At 42.3% G+C, this 27,939-nt stretch overlaps 1 protein-coding gene across 3 annotated transcripts; it reads right to left on the bottom strand.

Moving 5' to 3' along the window:
- Positions 1-53: 53 nt before the first annotated feature.
- Positions 54-27,524, bottom strand: ccdc180 (coiled-coil domain containing 180). Of its 3 annotated transcripts, none has more exons than XM_030723788.1 (37): positions 27,304-27,524; positions 26,447-26,544; positions 26,288-26,358; positions 25,744-25,853; positions 25,517-25,645; positions 25,138-25,248; positions 22,703-22,798; positions 22,457-22,620; positions 21,008-21,115; positions 20,837-20,916; positions 20,604-20,692; positions 20,356-20,475; positions 20,093-20,266; positions 19,567-19,682; positions 18,954-19,080; positions 18,773-18,833; positions 18,634-18,695; positions 18,325-18,506; positions 18,047-18,216; positions 15,762-15,942; positions 15,533-15,679; positions 15,314-15,458; positions 14,067-14,183; positions 13,916-13,993; positions 13,312-13,395; positions 12,974-13,128; positions 12,373-12,431; positions 11,757-11,808; positions 8,005-8,094; positions 7,862-7,928; positions 7,502-7,637; positions 2,327-2,487; positions 2,119-2,244; positions 1,940-2,036; positions 653-749; positions 370-475; positions 54-262 (listed from the first exon to the last, which is right to left on the bottom strand). In XM_030723788.1, exons 1-37 carry the CDS (start codon positions 27,361-27,363, stop codon positions 113-115), a joined length of 4,176 nt encoding a protein of 1,391 aa, XP_030579648.1. In that variant the 5' UTR covers positions 27,364-27,524; the 3' UTR covers positions 54-112. The 3 variants fall into 3 exon arrangements, with proteins under 3 accessions (XP_030579648.1, XP_030579651.1, XP_030579650.1); XM_030723790.1 differs by having other exon boundaries at positions 120-262; positions 370-440; XM_030723791.1 differs by lacking the exons at positions 1,940-2,036; positions 2,119-2,244; positions 2,327-2,487.
- Positions 27,525-27,939: the final 415 nt, after the last annotated feature.

Genomic DNA, 27,939 nt, shown 5'->3' with positions numbered 1-27,939 from the left:
TTGTGGATGAAGGAAAAAAACAACTGATGTCAGTAAGTTTTTCTTCTTCTCTGGTTTATTAGCAAATATTAAATACAGCCAATGATATCACAGTGTACACTGAAAAGTTCAGTCAGCCGCTGCTATACTGGCTTCCGTGTGTGTGTTTCAGAGCGTGTATCTGTTGTCTCCAGTGTGTGTTCCAAATCTGCTGTTCACTCAGTTGTCTTCGTTTGTTGTCGTCTGACTGTGACAGTTCCAGCTTGACCACCTGCTCAAACCGCTGACACACATGCACATTAAAGACACGTTAACTACATTTGTGGTTTTGCTTGTACGCATGTGTGTGTGCGTGTATGTGCGTGCATGTGTGTCTGTGTCTACACACACCTTCACAGCAGCATTTCTTTGCTCCATAACAGCCGTGTGTCCCGGGGTGCACTTGGATGTAGTGATGGGAACTGTTGTTGACATGGTAACAGAAGATGGTAGGTCACTGGTGCCATTGGTGGATTGCAACAGGCACACACGCACACACACACACACACACACACAGGCAGGGTTTTAGTGTGAAGGAGCTGTTTGAGTTCTTGAAACAGCAGTTTCTTCTCTTCTCATGTCACACACATCTGTACTGTCAGGTGTCCGGTACAAGGCAGAGGTCAGAGGTTACCTGCTTTCTGTACAAGGTCTGCTTCCTGCTTCAGCTGCTGCTTCTATGGTAACACCACTGTCTTCTGAGTGCTGTTGTGTCACTGCTGTACCAGTTTCTATGGAAACAGGATATACACAAAAACATTCAAAGTCCTTCTGGAAGTCTCACAATTGGCACTCATCAGCCTTTGGGAACTTATTTGTGCATTATTTCCAGGACATGCAAACTGTGTGTATAGAATCACCAGTCAAATCTCATAAAACTGACTGGTACCACTTACCAGATGGGAATCATATACCCATCAGAGTCTGGTAACCCTGCTGCACTTCACCTTCCAAGTGTTTTAATACACTTGTTTAATCAAAGTCTGCAACTACAGAAAGTCCTCAGGTCATGGAAGACATCCTTTTTGGTCCTGGTCGCAAAGAAATGGCCACCGAATATAATGAATACAGACCAGTTTACACCGAGTTGGACTGGAGGAGCAACATATGGAGACTGCATACAGCAAGGGTCATAGCTGATTTTATTTCTTATGAAGACTAAGGTCATTTAACATCTGCCAACCTCTACTGCGCAATGTCTACCACACAGTGGTGGCCAGTGTTCTATTTTTTTGCAGAGACCTGTTGGAGAGGAAGTATCTGCGCAGCAGGCAGAAACAACTGATCAAGCAGGCTGGCTCTGTAGCTAGGGTTAAAATGGAGACAGTCCAGCAGGTGGCAGCAGAGAGAACGCTCACAAAGCTGAACTAAATACTGAGCAACTCTACACATCCACTCTGAGCCCTTGAGGGTGATCGACAGCAGTACTAAACTCTGATTGCCTCAATGTGCAAGTCAGAGTGCTTCAGGAAGTCTTTGCAACTATCTGAGCTTGAATACAGATAGTTATTTTGAAGCAGCTCTCTAAATGAATGAGTAGACCATGTTAACTTTAATTTCCATAGTTATATAAACCATTGTGTAGAATCATCGGTTAAGTACAAAAAACAAAACAAAAAAAATTCAAAAGCTTGATTACACTACCACAAAATAAGGTTTAAAAAGCTTTTTTCTGCACTCGTTATGCTTCTACAACATATGCCACAGTATCAGGCAGGCGATCACCGTGTTTGGACAAATCTGTGATTTCTGTCATCACTGAACAGATGTTTATAAGATGTCCAATTGCAAGCAGAGGTCAGAAACACCATCATACCCATTTACAGCTTCAGGTGAGCATGATGCTGCAAGTAGCGGTCCATTAAAGAGTCTCTCTACACATACCACAGCCAGTGCAATGGTACAAGTGAGTAAAGGTTACCTGCAGGTGTGAAGAGGTCATTCATCTGTTGGAGCAGCTTCTCTGTCAGAGAGGCCAGTGATGTCACAAACTCCTCCCCTCTGACTCTCACACATTTCTACATGCAACCAGATAATGCACAGCGTCAGTGTGAGATCACAGATCAGACAGTTGTTCATCTGGTGCCCACCATCTATTACCTGCAGCTCAAAGTGTGTGTTGGAGATGGTGCTGTGCAGCTGCTGCTGTCTCAGCTCTTCTCTGCTGTTCAGCATCTGCAGTTCATCCTCCCTGAGAGACGTTCGCAGCTGACGTATGTTCACACTCTGCCGACCAGACACAGAAAAATCAGCCAGCTTCCACATCTTTACTGTCTGTATCAGAGCCTTCTGTATCTCAGCTTCATACCTTCTCTTTCTCACTGGCTGCCAGAGTCTCCTCCAGCTTCTGTGCAAGTCTGGCCACTTCCTCTCTAAGCCCCGCCCCATGCTGTCGCTCATGGTTGCTGATCAAAACTGCAGGTGATGAAAGCAGCAGCTCCTCGAACACAGACAGCTGCTTCACCACCTCTGAGCCACAGACAGGCAGAGACAGACAGTGTGTGTGGTTTTTTTGTATGCTTCTTCTGTTATGATATTTATCTTTCTAAGCTATTTATATTAGAAAGATAAATAAAATCAGCCACCATCATCCCAAAATCATCACCAAAACACCCACAAACAGCAGTCTGAACAACTTCAGGCCCATCACTCTCAGGTCACTGATCATGAAGTGCCTTGAGAGGCTAGCCTCACACCACATCAAGGCCTGCCTCCCTAAAGCCTTTGATCCCCATCAGTTTGCCTACAGGGCAAACCGCTCCACCAAGGACGCCATCACCCTCGCCCTCAAATCAATGCTGAGCCACCTGGAACAACCTGGGACCTATGCCAGACTGCCATTTATAGACTTCAGCTCAGCTTTCAGTACAATCATCCCAGACATACCTCAGTCAGTGAGGCTGTGCTCCCATCTGTCCTCCACCCTCACTCTGACCACTGGCTCTCCCCAAGGCTGTGTACTGAGCCCTCTCCTGTATAGCCTATACACACATGAGTGTGCACCATCTCATCTGTAAAGCTCCATCTTTAAGTTTGCAGATGATACCACCCTGGTTGGGCTCATCACAGGAGAGGACGAGGAGATGAGGTGAAACATCTGTCCACGTGGTTTTTAGCCAACAACCTGCTGCAGAACACCTCAAAAACCAAGGTGGTCACCGTAGACTTCCAAAGGACCAGAGTGGACCACGTCCCACTTTACATCAATGGAGACATGATGGAGACAGTAACCTCTTTCAGATTCCTGGGGGTCCATATATCAGAGGAGCTGGTCTGTCTACACCAATGTGGTGATGGCAAACACCCAGAAGAGATTACACTTCCTGAACGCTCAGGAAGAGTGTGATCATGTACTGCATCTTTGCTTGGAACGCTGGGAGCTCGGCTCTGGACTGGAAGCCCCTGCAGAGGATCATAAACATGGCCCAGAAAATTGTCGACTGCCCTCTGCTCCCCCGGACAGTCTATGCTTTGGACCACTGGAGCTGCTGCTTGATCATAAAATGGACAACTGCATGTTTTGTTCATTTAGTTCATTAGTTTAAAAGGGATGGGGAAAAAACGATTAAAGTTACAAGTTTTAACTCATGGACATTTTCATTCCAACCACTCAAAGAAGTCAAAAATGTTCTCAGCATAGTTCTTGCAACACCTCAACTCCATGTTCTGACTGTGTGCACAAAACCTAACCTGTTATTGATGGACTAAACAGACAGATCATTAACTGATTAAATGTGAAACGGTATCTGAATTGATGTCATATTGTGACTTGAGTTTAAAACAATTGAGTTTCTACTAAAGCGAGATGTGGGCTGTTGTGGTAGTTTGGCACACAATAATGATCAGAATCAGAATCAGAATCAGAATCTTTATTGTCATTGTACACAGAAGTTGCACAACGAAATTTAAAATGCATTCCTTTCTAGGTGCCTCAGACAATAAATAATAAAATAATAAAAATATGAGTGATAAAAATGATTACTAAAATACAGTGCACAATAGTAAATTAAGACGAATCTAGCCCCAATACACACACCAACGCACGCACACAGTCAGCACTACCACCCCACATCACTGTCCAAACCACACAGAGTTCAGTTCAATGATAGCCCTGGCATAAAAGCTGTTCCTCAGTCTGTTTGTTCTGGCCTTCATTGTCCTGAAACGTCTGCCTGATGGCAGTAGCTGAAACAAGGAGTGTCCAGGGTGTGAGGGGTCCTGGAGGATGTTCTGTGCCCTCCTCTGGCAGCGGGCATTGAACAGTTCCTGGAGGGAGGGCAGGGGACAGCCTATGATCTTTTGAGCCGTGTTGATGATTCGCTGGAGTGTTTTCCTGTCTGCTGCTGTGCAGCTGTTGAACCACACGCACAGACAGTAGGTCAGGATGCTCTCTACACAGCAACGGTAGAAGGACACCAGCAGATTCTGGGTCAGATAGTTGCTCCTAAGAACCCTCAGAAAATGCAGTCTCTGTTGGGCCTTCCTGACAATGCTGGTCGTATTGATACTCCAGGTCAAATCATCCTGCAGATGTACTCCCAGGAACCTAAAATCTGAAACCAGCTCCACTTCATCCCCCTCGATGAACAGAGGTTGAATGACATGTGTTGTCCTCCTAAAGTCTACTACCATCTCCTTTGTCTTAGTGGTGTTCAGGATCAAGTTATTCTCACTGCACCACCTTGACAGCCGCTGCACCTCGTCCCGGTATGCTGACTCATCCCCGCCTGATATGAGCCCCACCACAGTGGTGTCATCCGCAAACTTAATGATGCAGTTACTGGCATGTATGGAGGTGCAGTCATGTGTGTAGAGGGTGAAGAGTAGGGGACTCAGCACACAGCCCTGTGGAGAGCCGGTGCTGAGGCTGATGGCTGAAGAGAGGTGGGGACCTACTCTTACCCTCTGGGAACGGTCTGTCAGGAAGTCCTTGATCCAAAGACAGGTGGAGCGTGGTATCCCCAGATCTGACAGTTTAGTCACCAGTCTGCCAGGAAGGATGGTGTTAAACGCCGAGCTGAAGTCCACAAAGAGCAGCCGAGCGTAGTTCCCCCCCTGCTCCAGGTGAGAGAAGGCAGAGTGGAGGGCCGTGGCAATGGCGTCCTCTGTGGACCGGTTGGCTCTGTAGGCAAACTGGTGGGGGTCTAGTCTGGGAGAGAGACTGGAGATGACGTGAGCCCGGACAAGCTTTTCAAAGCACTTCATAACAATTGGTGTTAGTGCTACTGGCCTGTAGTCATTCAAACCTCTGATAGTGTTCTTCTTGGGGATGGGGACGATAATGGAGGACTTCAGGCAGGAAGGGACAGCAGCCTGGCTCAGGGACTGGTTAAAAATGCTGGTAAAAATACCAGCCAGCTGAGCCGCACAGACCTTCAGTATCCGTCCAGAGACACCATCGGGCCCCACAGCTTTCCTGGGGTTCACAGTTTCCAGCATACGCCTCACCTCTTGCTCTTGCAGCCTGAGGATGCTGCTGCTGCCTGCTGAGGGATGTTGGATGGCTGTCTCTGATTGCTGTACCTCAAAGCGTGCAAAGAAGCTGTTCAGCTCCTCTGCCAGATTGATGTTACGCTGATCAACTAACAGGCTGGGTTTGTAGTTCAAAATATGCCGAACCCCTTGCCACACCTGCCTGAAGTCGTGGCTCTGGAAACAGTCCTCAATCCTCCTCTTATACACAGCCTTGGCCTCCCTGATGCCCCTCTTCAGGTTGGCTCTGGCAGCGCTGTAAAGCGCCCCATCACCAGCTCTGAAGGCGATGTTCCTTTCTCTGAGTAAGCTCTGCACCTTTCCATTCATCCATGGCTTTCTATTTGGAAAAACCCGGATATTCTTGTCCACAGTTACAGTGTCGGTGCAGAACTTGATGTAGTCCAGAACAGCCGAGGTATACTGCTCCAGGTCCTGGTGCTTGAATACGTCCCAGTCAGTTGTTTCAAAGCAGTCCTGCAGCTGTTGAGAGGCACCTTCAGGCCAGGTCTGAACAGTCTTAGATGTAGAAAGAGCAGTTTTGCTGAGGGGGGTGTATGCTGGAATCATAAGCAGGGACAGATGGTCTGACTGGCCCAGATGTGGCAGTGGCACAGCCCTGAAACCCAGCTTGATGTTAGAGTAGACTTTATCCAGTGTGTTGTTCCCTCTTGTAGGGCATTTAACATGCTGATGGAACTTGGGTAGAACAGTCTTTAAATCGACATGGTTAAAGTCTCCTGCAATGATGTGTACAGCCTCAGGATATCTGCTCTGTTGACTGCAAACCGTGTCATGTAAGAGACTAACAGCCGAGTTAGCATTAGCATCAGGGGGAAGATAAACAACAGTGATCAAAACAGCTGTAAACTCACGGGGCAGATAGATGGGCCTGCATTTAACAGTCATGTACTCCAGGTCCGGAGAGCAGTGGCTGTTCACAGTCATACTGTCTGTACACCAGCTGTTGTTTACATACAAGCACACACCCCCTCCTCTGCTCTTACCGGAGGTCCGCATTCTGTCATGCCGGTGCGTTGTCCTGCCGGCTAGCTCGATGGCTGCATCAGGAATGGATTAATGAAGCCAGGTCTCAGTGAAGAGCAAAACGCAGCAGTCCTTCACGGTCCTGTTTGTAGCCACCAGCAGTCTCAACTCATCCATTTTATTCGGGAGTGATCTTACATTGGCGAGGAAAACACTGGGTAACGGAGGTCTATGAGGCCGTTTACGTAGCCTCTCCAAAACGCCAGCTCTGCCGCCTCTTTTCTGCCTCCTTTCTCTGCGCCGTCTCCGTCTGCGACCCCCCCTCACAGGGATGATGAACCACAAAGAGCCAGGTGGTCTGGCGATGTCCACCGGGATGTTGTGAGAGTGGAGGAAGTCAGCCATAACCGCTTGCTCACTTTGTGCTCCTATATGTAGGAGTTCGTGCCGTCTGTATGTTATAATGTCCGCCCGACATAATGGTGATGTGTTGAGCCACAGTTGAAGCACACATAACAACATACACAATTTCACAGAGCACCGAAAAGGAGAGCACTGAGCCGCTGCGACTATGCGCGCCGCCATCTTGAAAGATGTCACAGGAGTGGAAGGCTTTTCTCTATTTACCCACATGGAGATGGTTTGTAGCCCACTGAAGAACATACTGACATCAGCAGCTCAACAGTAGCACAGGATATCTGAGAGTGCCGTTCCTTGTGTTTCACAAGGTCTTAGCAGCAAAGCACGTTTAACCTTGAGGTAGTTTTTTGTTATAGAAGCATGGGGAGCATGTTGTGGAGATAGAAAATTGCATTGTAGAGAGCCCAAGCTTGGTGAGGTTGAGAATGCATGTAATCCAAAAATGCATTTGGTTGAATATTGTGTCACTTTGGGAGTGATCTTCAAAGGACTGTTTGAGGACTGTTCAGACTCGACTTTAGGGTTCAGACACAGGTTATGGTGCAAAGGCATGATATAAATAAAATAGATAGGAAAAAAAAAGTGTGTATTTCTGAATGTGTACCGTCTCTGCTCATGTTCAGAAACCTCCTAGCCTGCTCGTGGTATCCCAGCAGCCTCTGCTGCATGTTCTCAGCCCACTGGGCCAAGGAGTCGGGAAGATGCTTGAAACAGCTCAGACGCTTGCTGCGGTAAAAATCCTGATGGATGGACAAGAGAAAGGTTTGTGTTAGTTTATGTAGCTGGAGGTCAATATGACTTCAGTTTGAATTCATGATAACATCAAGTAAGAAAACTGCGTGGAACCCTTTACTTGACCTGACCTTATCATTAGATAATTATTTAATTATTAAGTACTGTGTGGTTTTCAGGGAACTGTTAGGGATAAGATTATAGGATTACCCCTCAACCACGTCTCTGTTACCTCAGCAAGCTGCAGGAGGGTGTCATTGGTGTTCCACAGTACAGAGATGACTTTGGAGCTGAAAGAACTGAAACACAGAAATACCAACACTGACTAGAACCCTCCATCAGCTGCACATGAGATCTGATTCAGACGGGACTCACTCTGCACTTGGATCCGGTTCGGGTCCAAAAATCTGGAACCTTTTCTCATGCCTGATATCAGTTCCGATAAATCTGGACCCCCTCTTTATACTGACAGACAAACACAGGTTAAAAATAAACTGGAAAATAAACTATTCATACATTGTATATAACAGATATCATTCAATGGCTTTTGTGCTACAAATCTGAAGCATCAAGTTTGCTATTTTTCCAAATGTAACATCATATTCCAATCCTCCTCTTCCCAAAGAATCTTGCTTGTCTCTCTCTTATATACAGATCATTTGGTGTATACTCTTTTTAAAACTTCTTCATTAGTCATTTGGTGTATGATATTCTCATCATCCTCCTGATGAACCATATCTGTGCTGCATTGGTGTCTACAATTTTCTTGTTTATTGTCCAAGCTTCACTTCCATAAGTGAGGATAGTTGTAATGTAGGCATCTAGGACTCTCTTTCTTGTCCAATCCGAATTTTGATTTCATGCAACAATCTTCCATCACTGCTCACAGTAGTACCCAAATATTTGAACTTGATGACTTGTTGTAGTGTGGAATTCTTCAGTCTGATGTTACATGTTGGATTGTCTTTCTTTTTGCAGATGATCATTATGTCAGTTTTCTTGATGTTCAGGAATGAACTGATTTCTTCACTCTTCTCATTTAGGATGTTGACTATTTTCTGCAAGTTCTCTTCAGATGTTGAAATGATTACAGTTCCATCTGCATACCTCAGGTTATTAATGAGATGCCCACCAACAACAATGCCTGGCATTCCTTCAATCTCATGCATGATGTACTCACTATACAGAGAAAATAGGTCAGGCGATAGCGCACACCCTTGCGATACACCTCTGATTTTGTCAAATTCTCCAATTTCGTTGTTGCTTCCGATTGATGTCGTTTGCTCCCAGCACAGGTTCTTCATAATTCTGACGTCTTTTCTGTTGATGTTCAGTGCCAGTAATAATTCACATTGTACTACTGCTATTTCAAGTTTACTATTCTTCCTCATTCTCATCCTCATTATTCTGAGTAGCAATTTTGTTATTTGACTCATGAAGTTTCTGGTATGGTGTTGACCACATTCTGCTGTTCCAGGTTTCTTTGGGAGTGCAATGAATACTGATCTGATCTGATTCTTTCAAGAATTTCATCTGTTATCCATTCTTTTTTTTGCCTTTTGTTTTACATACAGTATTGTTCTTTCTGCTCCCGATGTCAGTCCATATTTCATGAAGTTCAAATTTATATCCAGGTCTCCAGTTTCTGCTAATGCTTGAAAATGGTTCTTGACTTCCACAGCATATTCTTTTCATATTCGGACTGGTGGGTTGATCTTTAATGGTTGGAGAGCCCTTTTCTTTTTCTGATTTTTCTTCCTTAACTTCCTCAGTTTGATTTGGATCTTTGCACCTACTGGGTTATGATCACTACCACAGTCTGCCCCTCAATATGCTTTACAAACATTAAGCAAGTTTCTGAAGCTTTCTCATGGCTTTTCCAAGTCAAATTTCTTGTTTTTGAATTCTTGAACAAGGTATTTCCAATGATACAGTTATTTTGCTTTTCCCATTCTATAAAATGTTGACCTCTTTCATTTCTTGGTCACAGACCATGTGACCCAGCAGTGATTGCATGCATTCTTTCTCCACCTTGAGCATTAAAGTCACCCAGAATGATGTTCTCTTGTGACTTCCACTGTTTCAAGGCTCTATCAATATCCTCTTAGAACACTTCAAGGTCTTCATTGCTGCTGTTGCTCATGGGCACATAAATCTGTATGATGTTGACATCAAAAGGCTTTCGATATTGTCCAGTATGCTTTCTTGGTGTCTCCATGTTTCTTGTTTAGGATGATTCCAATGCCTCTCTCAGAGTGTTGCCCTCCAAAGTCAATTATAAGACCTCTGTTATTATATTGTAATTATTATAGGGTCTTTACCTTACAATATAAAGCACCTTGAGGCAACTGTTTGTTGTGATTTGGCGCTATATAAATAAAATTGAATTGAATTGTTAATTCTTTCTTAAGACATTTTCTGAGAGATTGGTTATTTTACTGAAGAACCACACCTTCTTTAAATGTTAATATTTTATAATAGTTAACAGTCAGTAGAAAAGAAGAGAAATCTCCCCCCAAAAAACTACTGATGTCAATTTAACGCTATCCAAAGTTAATCTCCTGTCTGATTTCATTTAGGAGCATCAAGGACATTAATTTAAATGCTCTTTTGAGAGCTACTGACAGTTTCCTCCAGCATGGACTTTTAGGTGCCCTGGCTCCCTTAAATACACAGACTGTTTTCTTCACTCACACCACACTCCAGAATTACATCAGCTTAAAGCAAAAGCCCATCATCTGGAGTGTTTCTACAAAATGTCTGGACTTGTCATCCACAAATAAATGTACAGAAACCAGTATTTGTCATTACTAGGTATATTACTCTGGTATATGTCAGTCTCTGATATATTTTCAAGTCTGAAACTTCCCTCTGTTACTGAAATTTCTGACCTTATTCAGAGCCATCCACCTGTCAATCAGACCCTCTTCCTCCTGTCTTGGTTAAAGCTTGATTATCCTCTCTGTCCACCATAATAACTGATATCATTTATTCCTCCCTCACCACTGGTATTGGTCCCTCATATCTGGGGTGGCTGTAGCTCAGTAGGTAGAGCAGGTCACCTGCTGATCGGAAGGTCAGCGGTTCAAATCCTGGCTACTCCAGGCTACATGCCAATGTATCCTTGGGCAAGATACTTAACCCCAAGTTGCTCTCCGACCATTCTGTCGGAGTATGAATGCGTGTGAGTGTTAGTTAATTAAAAAAGCACTTAGCTTCATAAAAATGGAAGTGCTTGTATGAATGGGAGTGCATGGGTGAATGCAAACAGGCTGTATAAGCACTTTGAGTGCTCATACTGAGTAGAAAAGCGCTATATAAGAACTAGTCCATTTACCATTTACCATATCTCAACTCAGTTGTGATATGATTGCAACAATTTCAATCATTTTCATCCTATATCCAACCTAACTTTTTTATCTAAAATCCTTGAGAATATAGTTGCTCAGGTTTAAGCTCACTGCCAATAATTTTAATGAATAATTCCTGTCTGGTTTCCACTCCCTTCATAGTACAGAAACAGCCTTGGTAAAAGTTACTGTATCCCATAACGTTCTTCTTGACTGACTATCTTCTACTGGAATCACTGACACACCTTTAAACTAGTTTGAATCTTATCTCACCAACTTCACTCAGTTCATTCAAATTTCAAATGCCATTCATTTCCAGTTACTACTGTGTCCCCCATGTATCTGTCCTGGAGCTTCTTCTGTTTATCATCTATCTACTTCTTCTTGGTCATATCTTCCATAAATGTAATATCCATTTCTATTGTTATGCTGATGACACTCAGCTCTACCTGTCTACCAAACCTACCACCACTCTACCACCCACCACCCTCTGTTTTACCCTCAAGAAATCAAATCCTGGGTCTACTACAACTTTCTCAAATAGAACAGTGATAAAACCAAGGCTCTGCTCATTGGCACCAAATCCACCTTGTTTAAATCTAACAGTTTCTCCCATCTCAAAACACACTTCTTTAAACTGGCATATTCACTCCGATTTTCTTCCACTTGTCACATTATCCTTTGTTTTTAATAATTTTACATATTGTAAACTTGTTGTATTGACTTGATTACTTATTCCTAGTGTTTTTAACTTGTGTGTTAACTATGTGTGTTTACCTCAGTTCACTGACAGAATCTTGTCTCTGCTGAAGTTGGACAGAATTCAGACCTGCAGAAACACAACCTGCTGTCAGTCTGAGCCTAAAGATCAAAAGGTTTGGTTAGGCTAAGCACTTAAAATCTAGATCACCAGCAACCCATCTAGGCTTAGAGGTGTCTTCACTGATTTAGAACATCCAAATGGAAAATCTTTTAACTGAAATACTGTAATACCAAAATCAATGTATGAGATTTCATTTGAAATGTAATATTTTCTAGTTTGTGAAAATGTGTTTATTAAGCATATGGCTGAAACAAATACTGACCGCTCTAAACCTACTCCTAAATGACGTCAAGAGTACCTCTACTGGAACTAATCAAACTCCTAAAAAAGTAAAACAATATAAAGCTACTCTACACAACACAATGACAAGTTATATTGTAATGCTGGCATAGTTAGCCATACAAGTTCAATCCTGTAACCAATTTTAAAGAAGAAAAAGAATGAACTGCTCAAGTTGTATCAGAATGGTGATGTAATTTATGTATAACTCTCTGCAACATTAGAAAGGGTAACAATAATACAGATATGTTTCAGTCAGAATGAGAAGAGGAACATATATTTGTTGTTTACCAGAAGCTGCCCTTCCTCTCCGATTTCGTTCTGCTGCTGGATCTTGGCGAAAACTGATCCTTGTACATTTGAGTTGTTAGACAGAAATAAAGGAGAACATTTTTGTTTGCATAATCAAAAATTATCAACACAATCAGCAGTAATCTTGTGTGAAACTAGTGCATTTCAGTTGAAGTCAGAAGTCGGAATTTTCAAATGGAACATCCTCTCAAGTCGGATTCCCAATTTGGAAAGTCAGAGTAGCCCCACCAATCCCAAGTTAACAATCCAAGATGGCGATGCTGAATATGAACAGTAATAAAATGTAAAATAAAACTTGTAATCTGTGCTGACACTTGTGCATTTGTGGCTCGCTAAATACAATAAGCCTTAGGCACTGCACTGACCAGGCTCTGTCTGTGAACATGCTGCAGCGGAGTTTTTAAGTGCTGTATTGCTAGCGATGGATGAATGGCTCCAAGAGCAAAAAATAATAATAATAATAAATCCTGTCATTCTTTGCTGTTCTGAGTTTATTAATGGAATGCATTCAACTTGGGAGTGATGTCACTCCCAGCTCCAACATCCGACTTCCAAAGTAAATGGAACGCAGCATATGTACCTGTTCAAGGACTTGATGACCCCCACGACAGGGTCATCAAGGAGGTCTACACTTGTTTTGCTTGGCTGCAGTAAACCAGGAGGTGGGGCTGGCTGGATCTGCTTATTGGATTTATGGTGACCTGACAGAATGAGGCTTTCCGGCAGTGTAGGGTCCTGAACACATGAATGACAACTGAAATTCACATGAACAGACCACATGAACACAAACAGGTCAAGACTGTCAGAAAAAAGCAGAAAAGAAATAGGAGAGAAGGACATAGACCTAATGTAGCCCAAGAAGAAGAGAGGCAGACAAGAAAAACAAGGAAAACAGGTGGTAGATAGGAAGTAACGTACCAAACTAAAGTCCAGGTACTTATAGCGAATCCTGAGTTCTTTACTGATTGACGACAGGAGAAAACAACCCTGATCTGGAGACAGCTGCAGATAGAGAAAACATTCATGTTGGACCTCTTGTTCTTTGATATAAGCTCATACCCCAGGGTGGACATAAAAGTCTACTGTAACATCATGAAGGAGAGCATTTAAAGGAAATGATCAAAATTCCCCAACACAATCTTTACACAACATCTGGCCTACTTGCCAGATTTGACAACCTGTGACTTTGTCCCCTCCCCAAAAATGAAAATCAAGTTTAAACACTGTTATTTTGACACACTGGAGAAGATCTAGCCACCACTGCAGAGGCACAACTTTAAGGGGAAGATAGTGAGCCTTCCACAGAGAGAACTAAACATACTGTAGCTGCATTGCTGACAAAGGTCCAGAGGTGCATAAAAAGATGACCATGAATCTGAGATCAGACAAATTTAATTCAGGCAAGGCTTCTGACTGTAATCAACCTGTTCTCAGAGCTTTTTGATCACAACTTGTATTTATGAGCCATTGTTCACCTTCCAGTTTCAAGATAATTTTGTCACCGTCACAGCCACCTTACTACCTGTGTGTCATCCATCATCTTCCTCAGATCCTCCAAACTTTTGCTGATAACAGTCTGCTGGTGGTTACTGCTGGCAGCCTGCAGGGGCGCAACAGTGTTAATGATCAAAAGACAAAGATATAGAGAGGCAGACAGACAGAGAGATGGGTACCTCAGCCTTGATGTGAACTTGTGTGCTGGTGGTCATTTTCTGGACTTTTTCTATGAATTTCACCTCAGACATTAGGAAGGACAGTTTCTCCTCCAGTGGATCCAAGACCTCTTTCACCTGCAAAAAGGGTGCTTACTTGAAACATAATTACACTGGTTGCCTCTGCAATCTCCACTGGTGTGTATATTACTACCTTGAATGACATGTGAAGAAATTCAGTGCATTTCCACCCACTAGACATTTAAAAGTCTCACACACCAGGACAACTGTATAACTGGAAATTCTGCTGGGACTTCAATAATTTGCTTTGTTAGTGATCGGGTATGAACACATTATCTTCACAAACTATATACTGTATATAATGTGTATATATCATCTCAGTGTTAGAAAGCAGTATTATTTTCCAAATCATTCCATAAAAAATGCTCCAAAAAGTACCAACAGGGCAAAGAGCTGAGTGACTTGAATTAGTGGAAATGAGGTCCAGCATGTTCCTGACTATTAAATTACTGTAGCAAACCCTAACTTTATGCTTTATCAGTATCCAAGTGGATGATGTATACAGAAGCTGTTGTTATGAAGGGGGAAACTGTTCACAGAAAAAACTGTGAGAGTTTTTCAGTATAAGGCTATGAACATACTTTTTGATGCTGTTAATTTTGACATTAGCAGAGGTGAGGCCAAGCAGACATCAGTGAGCACCAGTTGGTACCATTTGGAGCATTTTTTCTTAAATGAAATTACGTCTTATTGTTTTTGCTTTTATGGTGAGTGATATTCTAGTATTTTACCAGTATGTTACTTAGCAGTAATTAGATGATATGTTTGGCTGAGCATTGCCCCGGTACAGTTTATGGATGCAGTTTGCCAGCTAATCTTGTTAGTGTTACCCCACTCTCTTGTCTAAATATGATCACTCCAGGCTCCAAAATCAAACTGTTGGCAGCCAAAATGCTAAGTTCAGAATTAAATGGGTGTCCAGATACATCTTTTATATAGAGTCTAGGTCTGGAGTCATCAGTAGGCCACCAGGCAGGGCAAGTGGGATGGAAACAGGAACTGTGTCCAGAGAGCCACTAGATTTAAGCTGGTGTGCAATCTGCCTCCTTGAAAAACAAGTTGGATGAACTACAAACATATGGAAACATGATGGTGAAATGCTCTGCTGGACCATTTTATACTAATTGCTTTTTCCACATGTATTTTAATAGAGATAACAATTATCAGAGGTCAAAACAACATTGTACCTGCTGTAAGCTCTTGGATTCAAAAGCCTCGAGGTCAGAGTAGATGGACTCCTCAGCCACGGCGATGCATTTGGTTTCTTCCTTCATCCTTCTCTGAAACATCTTTAGCTCCTGAGGAGCAAAATCTCCTCCTTCACTGAACAGTCTGCAGGAGGAAAACACACTCATCTGATGATGCTCACTTTATTTTGCTGCAGAGCCTGCTGCAGCTGCTGTTACCTGATGGAGCTGAGGAGTTGTGCTGTTTTGTTTCTGGCCTCCTCCAGTCTAATCCTGACCATCTGTCTGAAATTGGTCTGCCAGCACTGCGTTTTCTTGATGTGTTGATCTAGATGGTCCTGCAGGGTGGCACTGAGAGCCTCCAAGCTGCAGACAAACACACCTGTGGTCAGTGTCTCAGCCTCACTAAGCTGTCAGTCAGCTAAAGGTGAAGTTAGTCAGGTTATACTGTTGGCTGCTGCTGGCCGTCTGGATGTTAGCCTCCATGTTGGAGAGAGTGACCATAAGCTCTGTGTTCTTCTTCTTGATGGAGGCCTCCAGCTCCTGCAGCTCCGTCCTTAAGGAGGTCAACATTTCCGACACACCCTCAAAGTGGGTGTCCACGTGCTGCCTGTGGAGCTGCAGCTCAGCTATGCACAGACAGACAGTTTGGTTAAGAGATGTGAATGAAACAGTGTTTCCATTATTAACCTGCCACTCTGTAGTTTTAGCTGCTTCTATAAAACTAGTATGAGAAGGACCACAGACTGTTTTTAAAAAATGGAAGCTGTCAGTGTCTCAAGCTGCATTCACACTGGTAGTGACTGGTAGTGACTGGTAGTGACGTGGAGACCAGAGATCACAGAAAGTGTGTGACATTTCCTGACTTCAAGCAGCTAACTGTTAAGTGCTAGCGTCACAAAGTGGGCGGGAACCAAGATAAACTTTTCTCAACTTCCAGGTGAGAAAGTGAAATGACTACTAAGGGGTCATTCCATCTCAAATGAGCAAATATTTAGAACATTTTCTGTGTGATCATCTCAGATTTTCATAAAAAAAATGTTATGGTACAAAGTTTGAACATAAACGTATGGAAATCTGTGTTCAGTCGAGTATTTCTCTTTTACTCAACTCTGCTGCTCAACCCACAAATACAGGGGAAATATATAAGGGAAAATATACATTCATTGCAAAAAAGCGTTGTTACAAAAAAAGAAATAAATTGACCAAACACAAATTTCCTTTTTTTTTTTATGTGCTATTTTTATATAATGATGGCTGTGAAATCTTAGCTTCATATATCAAATACTTTTCAAAGTATTTTTTTAAAAAAATGGTCTGTCGACCCACTTTCAGGCCATTTTTCTGCACATTAAAATCCAGGGCAATGTTTGAACATGAATATCTCAAAAACTATTAAACTAAAAGCCTGAAATTTTCACTGATCATCAAAATGAACCAGGATCTGTAATTTGGGACAGATTCAGTATGGGACAGTATTAGCTAGGTAAAACATGAAAAAAAATAATTAAAGCTGTCCTGCAAAGAGTACCATCTATCTGCAAATCCAGAATTTTGCTCTATTTGAATGGGACTAAAAAGTTTGTTTTTGTGGTACAACTTGTCATATTTGCTCAATCCAGCATGAAAGTTGATGAAAATGTCATTTTCTTCATTTGTCATGTATTCTACATGTTGTACTGTTAAACAGTATTGTATCTGCAGTATTGTTAAATTCAACTATACCATTCAGAAACTGGCTGTCACTAGTTTTCTTTTGGAATGTGCAATAAAGATGCAATTTTTATTAGTGTGAGCTCGATTATGGGACTTGACATGATAGCTTTAATTTTTTTCTTCACATTTTTCATTACTAGCCAGTTTTTTTAATGCATCTGTCCCACATTACAGATCCTGATTCATTTTGACAGTGAAAATATCAGGCTTTTATCTGTAACATTTTTTTTAATATTCATGTTCAAATAAAGCTACAGATTTCAATGTGCAAAAAAAAAAAAATGTGTGAAAGTGTGTCAGCAGACCATTAAAAAAAAAAGAAAAAGGAAAAATCTTGTAAAATATTTGATATATGAAGCTAAAATTTCACAGCAATCATTATATATGTTCAAACTTTGGATCATAACATTTTCATGCAAATCAGAGACGGTCATGCAGAAGGCCCACGTTGATTAGTGTAAAGAATACCACTGATTGACATATGACCTGGTAGTAAAGACATTAGAGGGTCACCTAAGAAACCAGAGTCCACAAATGACCAGCTGTTAGCTTCAAAGTGCGCAGCCAGCAAAACCGCTTAGTGTAGATGCAGCTTTAAACTTGCAGTCTTTTTGGTGGCCAGCAGGGGTGACTTCTCTAGTTGCAAAACAAAATCTTTCAAGTCAAATTTTTATAAGTTACTTTAAAAAAAAAAAAAAAAAAACGATTTCTCTGGTGAGTCTATAGATGCAGTCTTTATTTTCATTATAAGTTTATTCTGAAAATTCCTTAAAAATACTTCTGAGTGCTGGCACTTTAGTGTTTCTTCGTCTTGTTCACTCACATCTGGTTTCAAATCTTAAGATGTCAACAACAAAAAAATCTCAAGTGAATGTTCAAAGCAACGAGTTATGACTGCACCCATGTTTTATATTCACTCAGTGAAGGATGACTTACCACTATGTGTTACAGCATATTCTGTAACCTGCAATTAACTTCAGCCATTTGTGCATTGTGTGTTTTGTGTGTGTCTGTTACCCATGCGGGGCTTGTAAATGTAGGTCTTGATGTGCTGGGGGTTCAGCTGCTGCAGTCGGAGCTCCTGCTCTGAGCGCACCGCCTGTTTCCTGTCTCTCACCGCTGAAACGGCTAAGCTGAGCACATCGTGGAAATGCTGCTCCAGGTGGTCCAAGGACAGAGCCCGGAACCTAGACATCAAAGTCACACAAACAGTCTGCCTTTGAGGTGGTGATGGTTGAACTGTGAGTCCTCACATGCATAGAGAGACAAACGTGTGTGTGTGTGTGTGCGTGCACCTGCTCAGTGTGTCTGTGAGGAGGTCCACAGGAAACAAGCACAGATATGTCTCCCACACCACATTGAGTGGCAGGTCGAGGGCAGAACATCTGAAGACAGGAGCTGAGTAGGCCACATCTCTTGATGACATAAAGGTGACACAGCTGCTGAAATCACAGATGTCCTGCAGGACGGACTCTGCCTGAAACACACACACACACACACACACACACACACACACACACACACACACACACACACACAGCCAGTGATGTTTTCTGGACCAGTCAGAAGTTGATTATTGTTTATTCATCACGAATTATCTTCACCTCAATCAGCCAATTCTGAAATATGTGTGGAGTTTCCGGTCTTTGAAGGCACCCACTGGTTTCTACACAAACAAACAAACATGTTTATAAAAAACAAAAAACAGTTCAAGTCTCTGAGTGTGAGTGTGAAAGGACAGACCCAGGTACGGGCTCGACTGAGAGCTAGATGGTCGGAGGAGTTTGTTCAAATCCTCTGGACTCTGAGAAGAAAGAGACAATGACTCAAACTGATGATCGCATATTTTTGGAAATGAAAATGAGATGAATTGTAACTGGGGCTCTGTGGTTAGCGGCTATATGGGTGAGAGAGCTCTGGTTACCGGTTGGTAGGTGTGACTCAGGTGGTAGAAGGAGCTGAGGCTCCTGCTGTAGGAGAGGAGCTCCTCCAAACAGCAAGATGGGTGAAGATTCAACAGCTTCCACTGATCAGTGACAAACTGATTGCAGCTGTATACACACACACACACACACGCACACACACAGTTAGGACTGTCTTTTCACTTTATAAACCTTGGTTTGTTTGTTGTTCATATTTATCCAAATCCATCTTTCTTCCTGCCCACACCACCTCTGTCCAGCTGAGGCTATTTACAGCTGAGGTTGTGGCCCCAGGTCCCCCTGAAGCCAATCAGACAAGTGATAATGTTAAGCATCCAGAGCTGTTTAGCCCAGCTTTGAGTCTTCCTGATGTGATTCTTTGTGTCCTGGGGTACTGTACAGACATATTATGGTTTTACTTCCAACCCCCTGCTGCGCTCCAATGCAGCTGAGACCACATTAGTTAACACAGTGGGTGGGGATGTTGCAAATTTCAATATTTGAAATAACCCGGAGAGAAAATGAATTTTTATTTGTCATTTGTTGAAACGGAAAGTAAAGCAGTCAGTGACTGCCTCTGCATTGGGATTAGCATTAGCAGGTGTGCTACAGTACCTGTGCTTTATCTGCTGCAGGTAGTTGACAGTTTTGTCCAGGGATGTCTTCAGAGCGTCCTCACTGCCCCCCTGACGGAGTTCTCCTAACAGGCCATCCACTTGCACCTTATGTTTCTGATAAAATAACAGCAAAGCATGATGGGAAAGAGAACCTGCCCTTCTCCCTCTCAGGCAAAACTGTGTCCTTTAGGTTAGTGAAGACAAGATGGACCTGTGACTGTCACTCAGCTGTATGTATTGATTTAACATGACTCAGATTTACAGCACTGTATTTGCCCCCTTCCTGATTTCCTTTTTTTTTTGCATTTGTGTCACATTTACATATTTCAGATCATCAAACAAATTGTAATATTATACAACGATAACCCAAGTAAATACAAAATGTTGATTTCGTTTAAGGTGGGAAAAAACAGAAATCAGGAAAGGGGCAAATACTTTTTCACAGCGCTGCATTAATGTTTTTCTCGTGCTTCACCTGAAAGTGTTTTCAGTGGTTTGTCTGCCTGCGTTTTACTGCGACTCACTTCTATGTGTTGTTGCTGTAAGCATCTGAAATCATCCAGGTCTTGTTGCAGTTTTTCATCTCTCTTTTCTAACCTTTGGCAATGTGTCTCCCATAGCAATGCTGCTGCTCGCGCGACAGCAAATACACTCCTACTAAGACTGAGAGTGTGACGGGCCAAAGAGTCACTGAACATCTGCAGACAAATGAGAAGAAACTGTTAACAGGTGGGTGCTCAAAGGCCGTGTGCAGAAACACAGTCTGAGGCAGGTTTGTGTGACTGACATCTAAAGCTGCCAGTTGCTTTTCATCCTGACTCTGCCGTCCTCCAATCACAGTGAGAAGCTGAGAGTTGACAATGTCGTTCACCTCCTCCTCTGACAGCTCCAAAGCTGAGAGCACTTCCTGCAGGAGAACAGGTTAAAAACACAGGAACTCAATCATTGCTATGGTGACATAGCTGGAAACAGCTGTCAGCTCTGAACTGATGGTATATGAAAGCTGCTGCATCAGGTCCAACCGAACACGTTTACCTTACAGCGCTCCACCTCTGCCAGCCGATTCTGCCATGTCTGCTCAAAGCAGCAATGCAGCTGCTGGAGGAGGTCAGTGTGGAGATGCTCTGAACACAGACACATACATTCAAAGACTATATATTTATTGTACAGAGAAGATGAAGATGTTTGTATCACCATTGTTTCCTGACTCATCACCATGGTACAACTCATCAGAAAATTAACAACATGAGGACACAGAGGACAGTTACCGATCTGCTGATTGACATCTGTTAGCTGGTCAAACCAATCAGACACCATAGCTGTGGAGATGGTGGGTGGGACCAGAGAGCTAAAACACAGAGAGAAGATGTGACCTGACGAGCACAACGAGGGGTAGAGTCAAAAAAATGGCACTGAGGTTGAACTGACTGGATCCTTACCAGATCTTGTAGATGATGTCACAGCGTTTCTCTGTCAGATCTCGCTGGATTTGTTTCATTTGAGGAACTGAGGCCAGCTGCTGATCCTCATCTCTGCCGCAGAGACCTCTACAACATAAATAACCAGTTTAAACAATTACTACAGTACCTGGTTCGCCACATATTACAACCTGTCTATGGCCAGGGGCCAGTTCGTTTTGGAGCAGTGCCTGATCTTTGAGTTGTAGGATTGGTAGTCACAGCAACACAGTTGTGAAATCTACTCAGAACAAGAATAAATTAAGAACTTATTTATCATTAATTCTTTCTTCTTATTAAACGTTGTTTAATAAGAAGAAATAGGTAGGTGGAGGGCAGTCACGTTGGTCTGTCTGTCTGTCAGCAGGATAAACCGTAAAATTTTTAATGAATTTTGATGAAAATTTCTGGATTTGTTAGGGGTGGTAGAAGAAACATATCTAAATTTTGGTGGCAATCAGGATCACAATCTGGATCCAAGAATTTGTAAAAGAATCCTTTACCATTGTGAGACTGGAAAAATAGTCACATATTTGCATCTAACCTGATGAAAATAAGTCAGAATCCTCTAAAAAGAATTATGGTGCAACATGACCACAAGTTCGGTCATATAGAGAAATTTGTCCATGATCAAAGGAGGATTCTGGACTTAATGATTCAGAATGCTGAAACTTATAGGGTCAAAAAAATAATTCAATCCTGTAGAATAAGAAATAAAACCAGTTACATGCAGCTACCACCGAAATATAGCTGAACCTGATGGAGTATGGCAGCACTGGGTGGTATCTATTGCAGAGTCGTATGAGCACATAGAAAATTTGGGGTGGCCGAGGTATTCGCTCTACTGAGTGCCCTTCTAGTTAGAAATATGTTTATTGTTGTCATTGAGGTTTATATCAATAAAGAAGGCAGATAAATAATAACTGATAACTTATAAAGAAGGGATGGGATTAAATAACTGTGCACTTCTTCCCACTCTTTTTCAATATATAAACTGAATCAGAATAGATGGAGTATATTAGAGTATATTTTGCTTTACTTTGTATAGGATTTTTTCTCTTTTTTCCTAGATGACTTTCTGTATATTGTTTACATGAACAAAATAAATAAAAAAACAAAAACAAAGGAGCAAAATAAATGCTGCCTCTAGTCTAAATCCTAATCCTCTAACAGAAACTTGCACTGCTGAGGTGAAACTTTGCACCCTCCCATTTGTTCCTTTGCAGTATCCACCTATTCTGTAGTTAGTGATCACTACATTCAATAGAGGAATCTGTATTCAGAAATTCTCTTCTGACTTTGAAAAACTGAACAAACTGGATTAGAGTCCTGGATCACCCAACTGACGCCAGTTTCTTTAACTGTTTCAATCTATCTATTATTTGGTTCTCCACCAGTCTGAATCTGTATATAACTCAGTGCTCCACCCACCTGAACTCGTCTATAACTTTGTGGACCCTTTTCTTCCTCCAGCGACTCAGACAGTCCTCCCAGTGCCAACGAAGGGCCAACTCCTTCTGTAGGCTCTCCTCCCGTTGGAGCAGCAGCAGTCGGGCAACGCTGCGACGGTTTGCTAACAGCGACTGATTCAACATCTGAGGCAAACAGAGAAAAAGTATACAGCTGTCATTTTGTGGAGGTCGGAGGTCAGATGGTTCAGAGGTCACAGTGACTTACTGTAGCTTCAGTGTGGATCAGTCTTTGGATGTCAGACGGATGCAGGAAAGTGATGTGCTCCAGCACGTGGTAGTACTTCCTGATAACAGCTCTGATCTGTGAGAAAAAGAGAAAATACATTTACTGATTTTTTTCTTTTTCTTTTTTTTTTTTTTTGCACAAAGCTCAACTGCTCTGCGCTCAGTGGATGAACTGATGAGACTTTCAGCTTGAACGGTTCTGATTCTTAACTAAAGACTTTCAGAGCCTCCATCAGCTTGTTGGAGTCATGTTTTTCTGCATCCGTGGCCACAGCAGTGGTAGGCTGACATTTTCCAGAAGAATCTGTGAGATCTATTGATCTATTTGTCTTTGAAATTTTGCTTGACACAACCCCTGAACCCTGTGAAACCCCCTACTGGCCTTGCAGTGGTGGTGTGACCATCTCTGGGTGTAGCACTTACTTATAATTACTCACAGATTGTCAGGTGTGGAAATTTAGTAACACACCATGACTCCTGCATCACTACTCCAAAGCCAGTAAGGGTTATAGAGGGGAATAAGATTTTAGCAATAGGATTGACGCAACTGAGGAAAGCACAGACTTTCCCTTATTTTTGAGGGAGCTAATAATCTGCACCTGGTGGCAAGATGGAAATATAATATACATATAAACAGACACCAGTGTAAAAAAGAAAAAAACTAGAGTTCCTCATGATGTGTTCTGGCCAAATGTGAAGCCAAGTTTCCACATACATTACAGTGTATCACAAAAGTGAGTACACCCCTCACATTTCTGCAGATATTTAAGTATATCTTTTCATGGGACAACACTGACAAAGTGACACTTTGACACAATGAAAAGTAGTCTGTGTGCAGCTTATATAAATTTATTCTTCCCTCAAAATAACTCAATATACAGCCATTAATGTCTAAACCAGCAGCAACAAAAGTGAGTACACCCCTAAGAGACTACACCCATAAATGTCCAAATTGAGCACTGCTTGTCATCTCCCCTCCAAAATGTCACGTGACTCGTTAGTGTTACTAGGTCTCATAGGTGTGCATAGGGAGCAGGTGTGTTCAGTTTTGTAGTACAGCTCTCACACTGGTCACTGAAAGTTCCAACATGGCACCTCATGGCAAAGAACTCTCTGAGGATCTTAAAAGACAAAGGTTTGCTGTACAGAGTGTTACATAAGCTGCACACAGACTACTTTTCATTGTGTCAAAGTGTCATTTTGTCAGTGTTGTCCCATGAAAAGATATACTTAAATATATGCAGACATGTGAGGGGTATACTCACTTTTGTGATACACTGTATATGTTGTGGTCAGACGTTTACATCCACTCATCATGGGCGTGAATATTATGGTCATTTTGGCCTTTTAAAGACTTCTTTAAACTGTTCTTTTTCCAAGGTGGAATGATTTTAATCTTTGGTAGCTTTAAAAAACAAGTGGGTGCACAGGTTTGAAATTATTTAGGATTTTGTTTAATCCATGCAGGGTAAAGTATTCATACAAGCTCAAATATATATATATATATATATATATATATATATATATATATATATATACCCTACTAATATTTGGTTAAATGTCCCTAAGCAAGTTGCACCTCTACCAGAGGCGTCTGGTAACCATCAACAAGCTTCTGACATAATTTTGACTAGATATTTGACTTCACTTGAGAATTAGTAGACATTGATTGGTTCGTGGCATGGATCCGGCTTTTAAGCACAGCCCACAAATTTTTCAAGAGGGCTGAGTTCAGGGCTTTGTGAAGGCCATTCCAGAAGCTTAATGTTAGTTAATGTTCCAAAACAAGTTTAGATGTGTGTTTGGGATCATTCTCCCATTGGAACACCCAACTGAAGCCAAGTTTCAACTATCTTTCAACTGTTCTTAGGGTTGAAAGCCTCACATTAACTCCTCCAAACATATCGCTTGTCGTTGTCGGTTCTTGGATTGGTCCTGAACGTCCTAACCAATTGCCTTTCATCTGGGGGTGACAGTTTGGGTCTTCCTCCAGATTTTGCCAAAGTGGTGACACATCTGAATAACTTGAAGTTGTCTACAATTGTTTGAACTGATGATTTTGGAATTTGCAGTTGTTTGGAAATGCTCCAAGAGATCTTCCCAACTTGTATAAATCTACAATTCTCCTCTTTAGATTACTGAGTTCCTTCGACTTTCCCATTGTTCTGAGCATTCCCATTTTTTAAAGTAATTAAAGATGTATACTGTACACTCATTCCACCCTGGATAAAGAACACTTCAAAGAAATCATTAAAAGCCTAGAATGACCATGACATATATATGCCAGTGATGAGTGGATGTAAACTTTTGACCGAACTGTACAGCACTGCCCTCAATAATGTTCATCTGTAGACTGTAGCAGCAGGATGTGTGGTTTCTTCAAGTAACATTTTTTAAAATGGAACTCAGTCTGACCTGGTCAGTACGCTGTCTTTCAGTTTCAGTCAGTTTGAGGTTAAGTTCTGTGATAGTGGTCTTCTTCAACTTCACCTCCTCCTCCACCTCCTCCCAGAGACCATGGATCTCCTGCACACACACACACACACACACACACACACACACACACACACACACACACACACACACACACACACACACACACACACACACACACACACACAAAGCAATCACATTTATCCAGCATAAAACATCTTATGTTCAGAAGGCACCAATCAAACACCAAGTTCAATTATTCTGAAGGTTTGGGGATTTTTAAAAATAATTTTTCCAAGCTTCCTCAGCAGGCTGCAGCTTTAAAACCTGTATGTAATCTTCTAAACTTGCTCATGTGCACCTGCATACTGATGTCTTCCAGGTGTTCCAGCTGTTCCATTCTGACTTTCAGGGTGTCCAATCTGAGATCCACCTCCTGCAGACAGGACAGTACCTGTTGGCTAATGGCCCTCACTTGAGTCTCACACACCTGACAATGACAGACAGTGGCCAACAATATCACATGTAGTAGTGTGACACCACAGTGTGTATTATCCTCAGGTGCTGTATAACTACCACATATTGTACCTGAGACAGCTGGCTCAGCTCTGCACCCAGCTGTTTCAGAGCTTCCTGATGTTTTTTACTTTTTTTCTTTGTCAAACGTTCAATGATGTCAGAGCTGGGATGATCAACAACTAAAAGAAAGAGAGAGAAGTGGGTGGAGCTACAGCTGTGATTGGTTGTGACATGAAATGAGTCATTTTAACTCCAGATTCAGTCTGAAGGATGCTTCTGTTGGATCAGCTAATCTAGCTGCAAACTTCCAGGGCTGGAAAATAAAATAGGCAACTGCCAAAAACTCTACTCTGAGGTCGATCTCTCCAAAAACAAGTCAAACCCAACTTTATATGTAGCAGTAAAAAGCATCAAAAAACAGCTTTGCCCTCTGTGGATGGTATTCCTCTCCCTTTCAAATGAAAGACCTCTGTTATTCTCTTTACCATGACTGTAAGCGAATGGATAACAGGTGGATAACAGTTGCCGTTTAGGGGGAGTGCCACCCCAAGTCTCCTTTAGCTATGCCCCTGGTGTGATGTATGGCTACTGTGGAAGTAAAAGCACCACGAACCCACAGTGTCTGGAAGTCTGTTGACTTCATAAATGACATCATCATCATCGTGGTCCACCTGCTGCCTCTTGCTGGAGGAAAAACACAACAGATATGAGAGAGGCAGACATAGTACAGAGATCATGTAACAGTGGGGTCTGTCTCTGTCCACCTGTCTACCTGCTGGCTGTGCTGCAGTGTGTGTTGCTGTCCACAGCAGACAGACTGTCTGTCCTGGTGTCTTTGCGTCCAGCTAGAAGAGATCTGGACAGTTGAGCCTGAAACACATCAGAACAACAAACAGCTCAGTCACTGTTGCAACAGAGCACGTCAGATACCGTCAGTCATCCTGCACCCTGCTGATCAGGGAGCCCACGTCGTCAGTTTTGCTCTGCAACAAAGGGGAAAACAGTGAACTTGTTCTGTATGAAAACTGGACTCTGCACATCTCCTGTTCCTCCTGGGCTCACAGTGCTCACACTGCAGCATGCAAAGCTACTGCTCAGGGCCTCTATTTGTGATTTCTAGCTGGGAAGACAATAAAACCATAAGGAGTTGTTGAGTTTTGGTAATCTCTGCTCTGTCAGTTTTTCTAAAGCACACTTAACCTTCATCCTATCAGCACAGTGAATCAATTCCTCAGCACTCCAAGAATAAATTCCTGGTTTTGACCCCAACATGAAATAATGAAAAGATACCCAAAGCCAGTCAAACTGAAGTATGTTATAATTTCACTTCATTTTCAAGATAAATATAGATAGAAGACCTGTAATTCATGTAATTCAAGTTTAGATATTCCTGTAACATTTTATGGTAAGGATACATGTATTATGATGCATTCATGCACGAAGCAGGGAAAAACACTGGGTCTTACAAAACCTAATGAACTTTCAGGAAGATGTATGAATTATGTCACTCGGACATCCTGGAGGGTTTCTAGGACTCAGCGAACTTAAACGTGCACCACATCAAAGATTTTTGACCCTTTTCCTGACCCGTGTGCGCTGTGTTCAGGTAAAGTGTGACCTCAGACCCACCTGGGCGTCGAACAGCTGCCGGTAAACCTCCCCGCTCGGAACCGCTCTGCTCTCATACATCGTTGCTCGCTGAATCCGGCTCTTCCGGTTCTGGCTGCTCGCAGTGCTCACAAACACCGTTTTGTTTTTAAGCCTTCTTTTCGGTTCTCAGATCCATTGAACCATCTACCTGCTCAGGTTCAGCGTTTTTTCCCGTCACCATGACAACGTACCGTGGGCAAACGCTGTGAGGCGTTCACGGTCAGCGGGAAAAACGGTCCATTTCACTCGAGGTTCCACTACAATTAAAATGTGAAGAAATCAAACGTCTCTTACATTTTGACATGACTACTTTCTCTAGTTATTTGGCTGAACTGTCCTTTTAAATAAACATTGTATTTGAAGAGGGGAAAAATATGCCTGAATCAATTAATGTCATGAAATATCTGTAATAATTACAAAATAGTTTAGGTTTATGCACCTTGTGGAAACATCCAGATCTTATCCACGTGTCAGGGTGGTTTCTCTGACTGCAGCAAAACCATAATGTCCTAACACCCAATCTGAGGTAAACCCCTGTCAGTCAACCATGTAACTGTGTGAGAGCTCGTGTGAGAGCTCATCTGAGCTGAAGAAAAGCAGGAAGCACATTATGAT

This window comes from Archocentrus centrarchus, unplaced genomic scaffold, assembly GCF_007364275.1.
Source record: "Archocentrus centrarchus isolate MPI-CPG fArcCen1 unplaced genomic scaffold, fArcCen1 scaffold_27_ctg1, whole genome shotgun sequence".
Lineage (NCBI taxonomy): Eukaryota > Metazoa > Chordata > Actinopteri > Cichliformes > Cichlidae > Archocentrus > Archocentrus centrarchus.
Note: the sequence above shows the minus strand (reverse complement) of the source record. Positions and strands in the feature narration are given on the sequence as shown.

What these genes read in the sequence shown, in the direction of transcription:
- ccdc180 (XM_030723788.1), bottom strand. Translation starts at nt 27,363, where the DNA reads ATGTATGAGAGCAGAGCGGTTCCGAGCGGGGAGGTTTACCGGCAGCTG. An exon ending in TCAGTCGAGCCCGTACCTGG is followed by an intron (nt 18,696 to 18,772) that starts GTCTGTCCTTTC and finishes TTGTTTGTGTAG; the next exon opens with AAACCAGTGGGTGCCTTCAA. An exon ending in CCCTCCTGCAGCTTGCTGAG is followed by an intron (nt 7,638 to 7,861) that starts GTAACAGAGACG and finishes TCCATCCATCAG; the next exon opens with GATTTTTACCGCAGCAAGCG.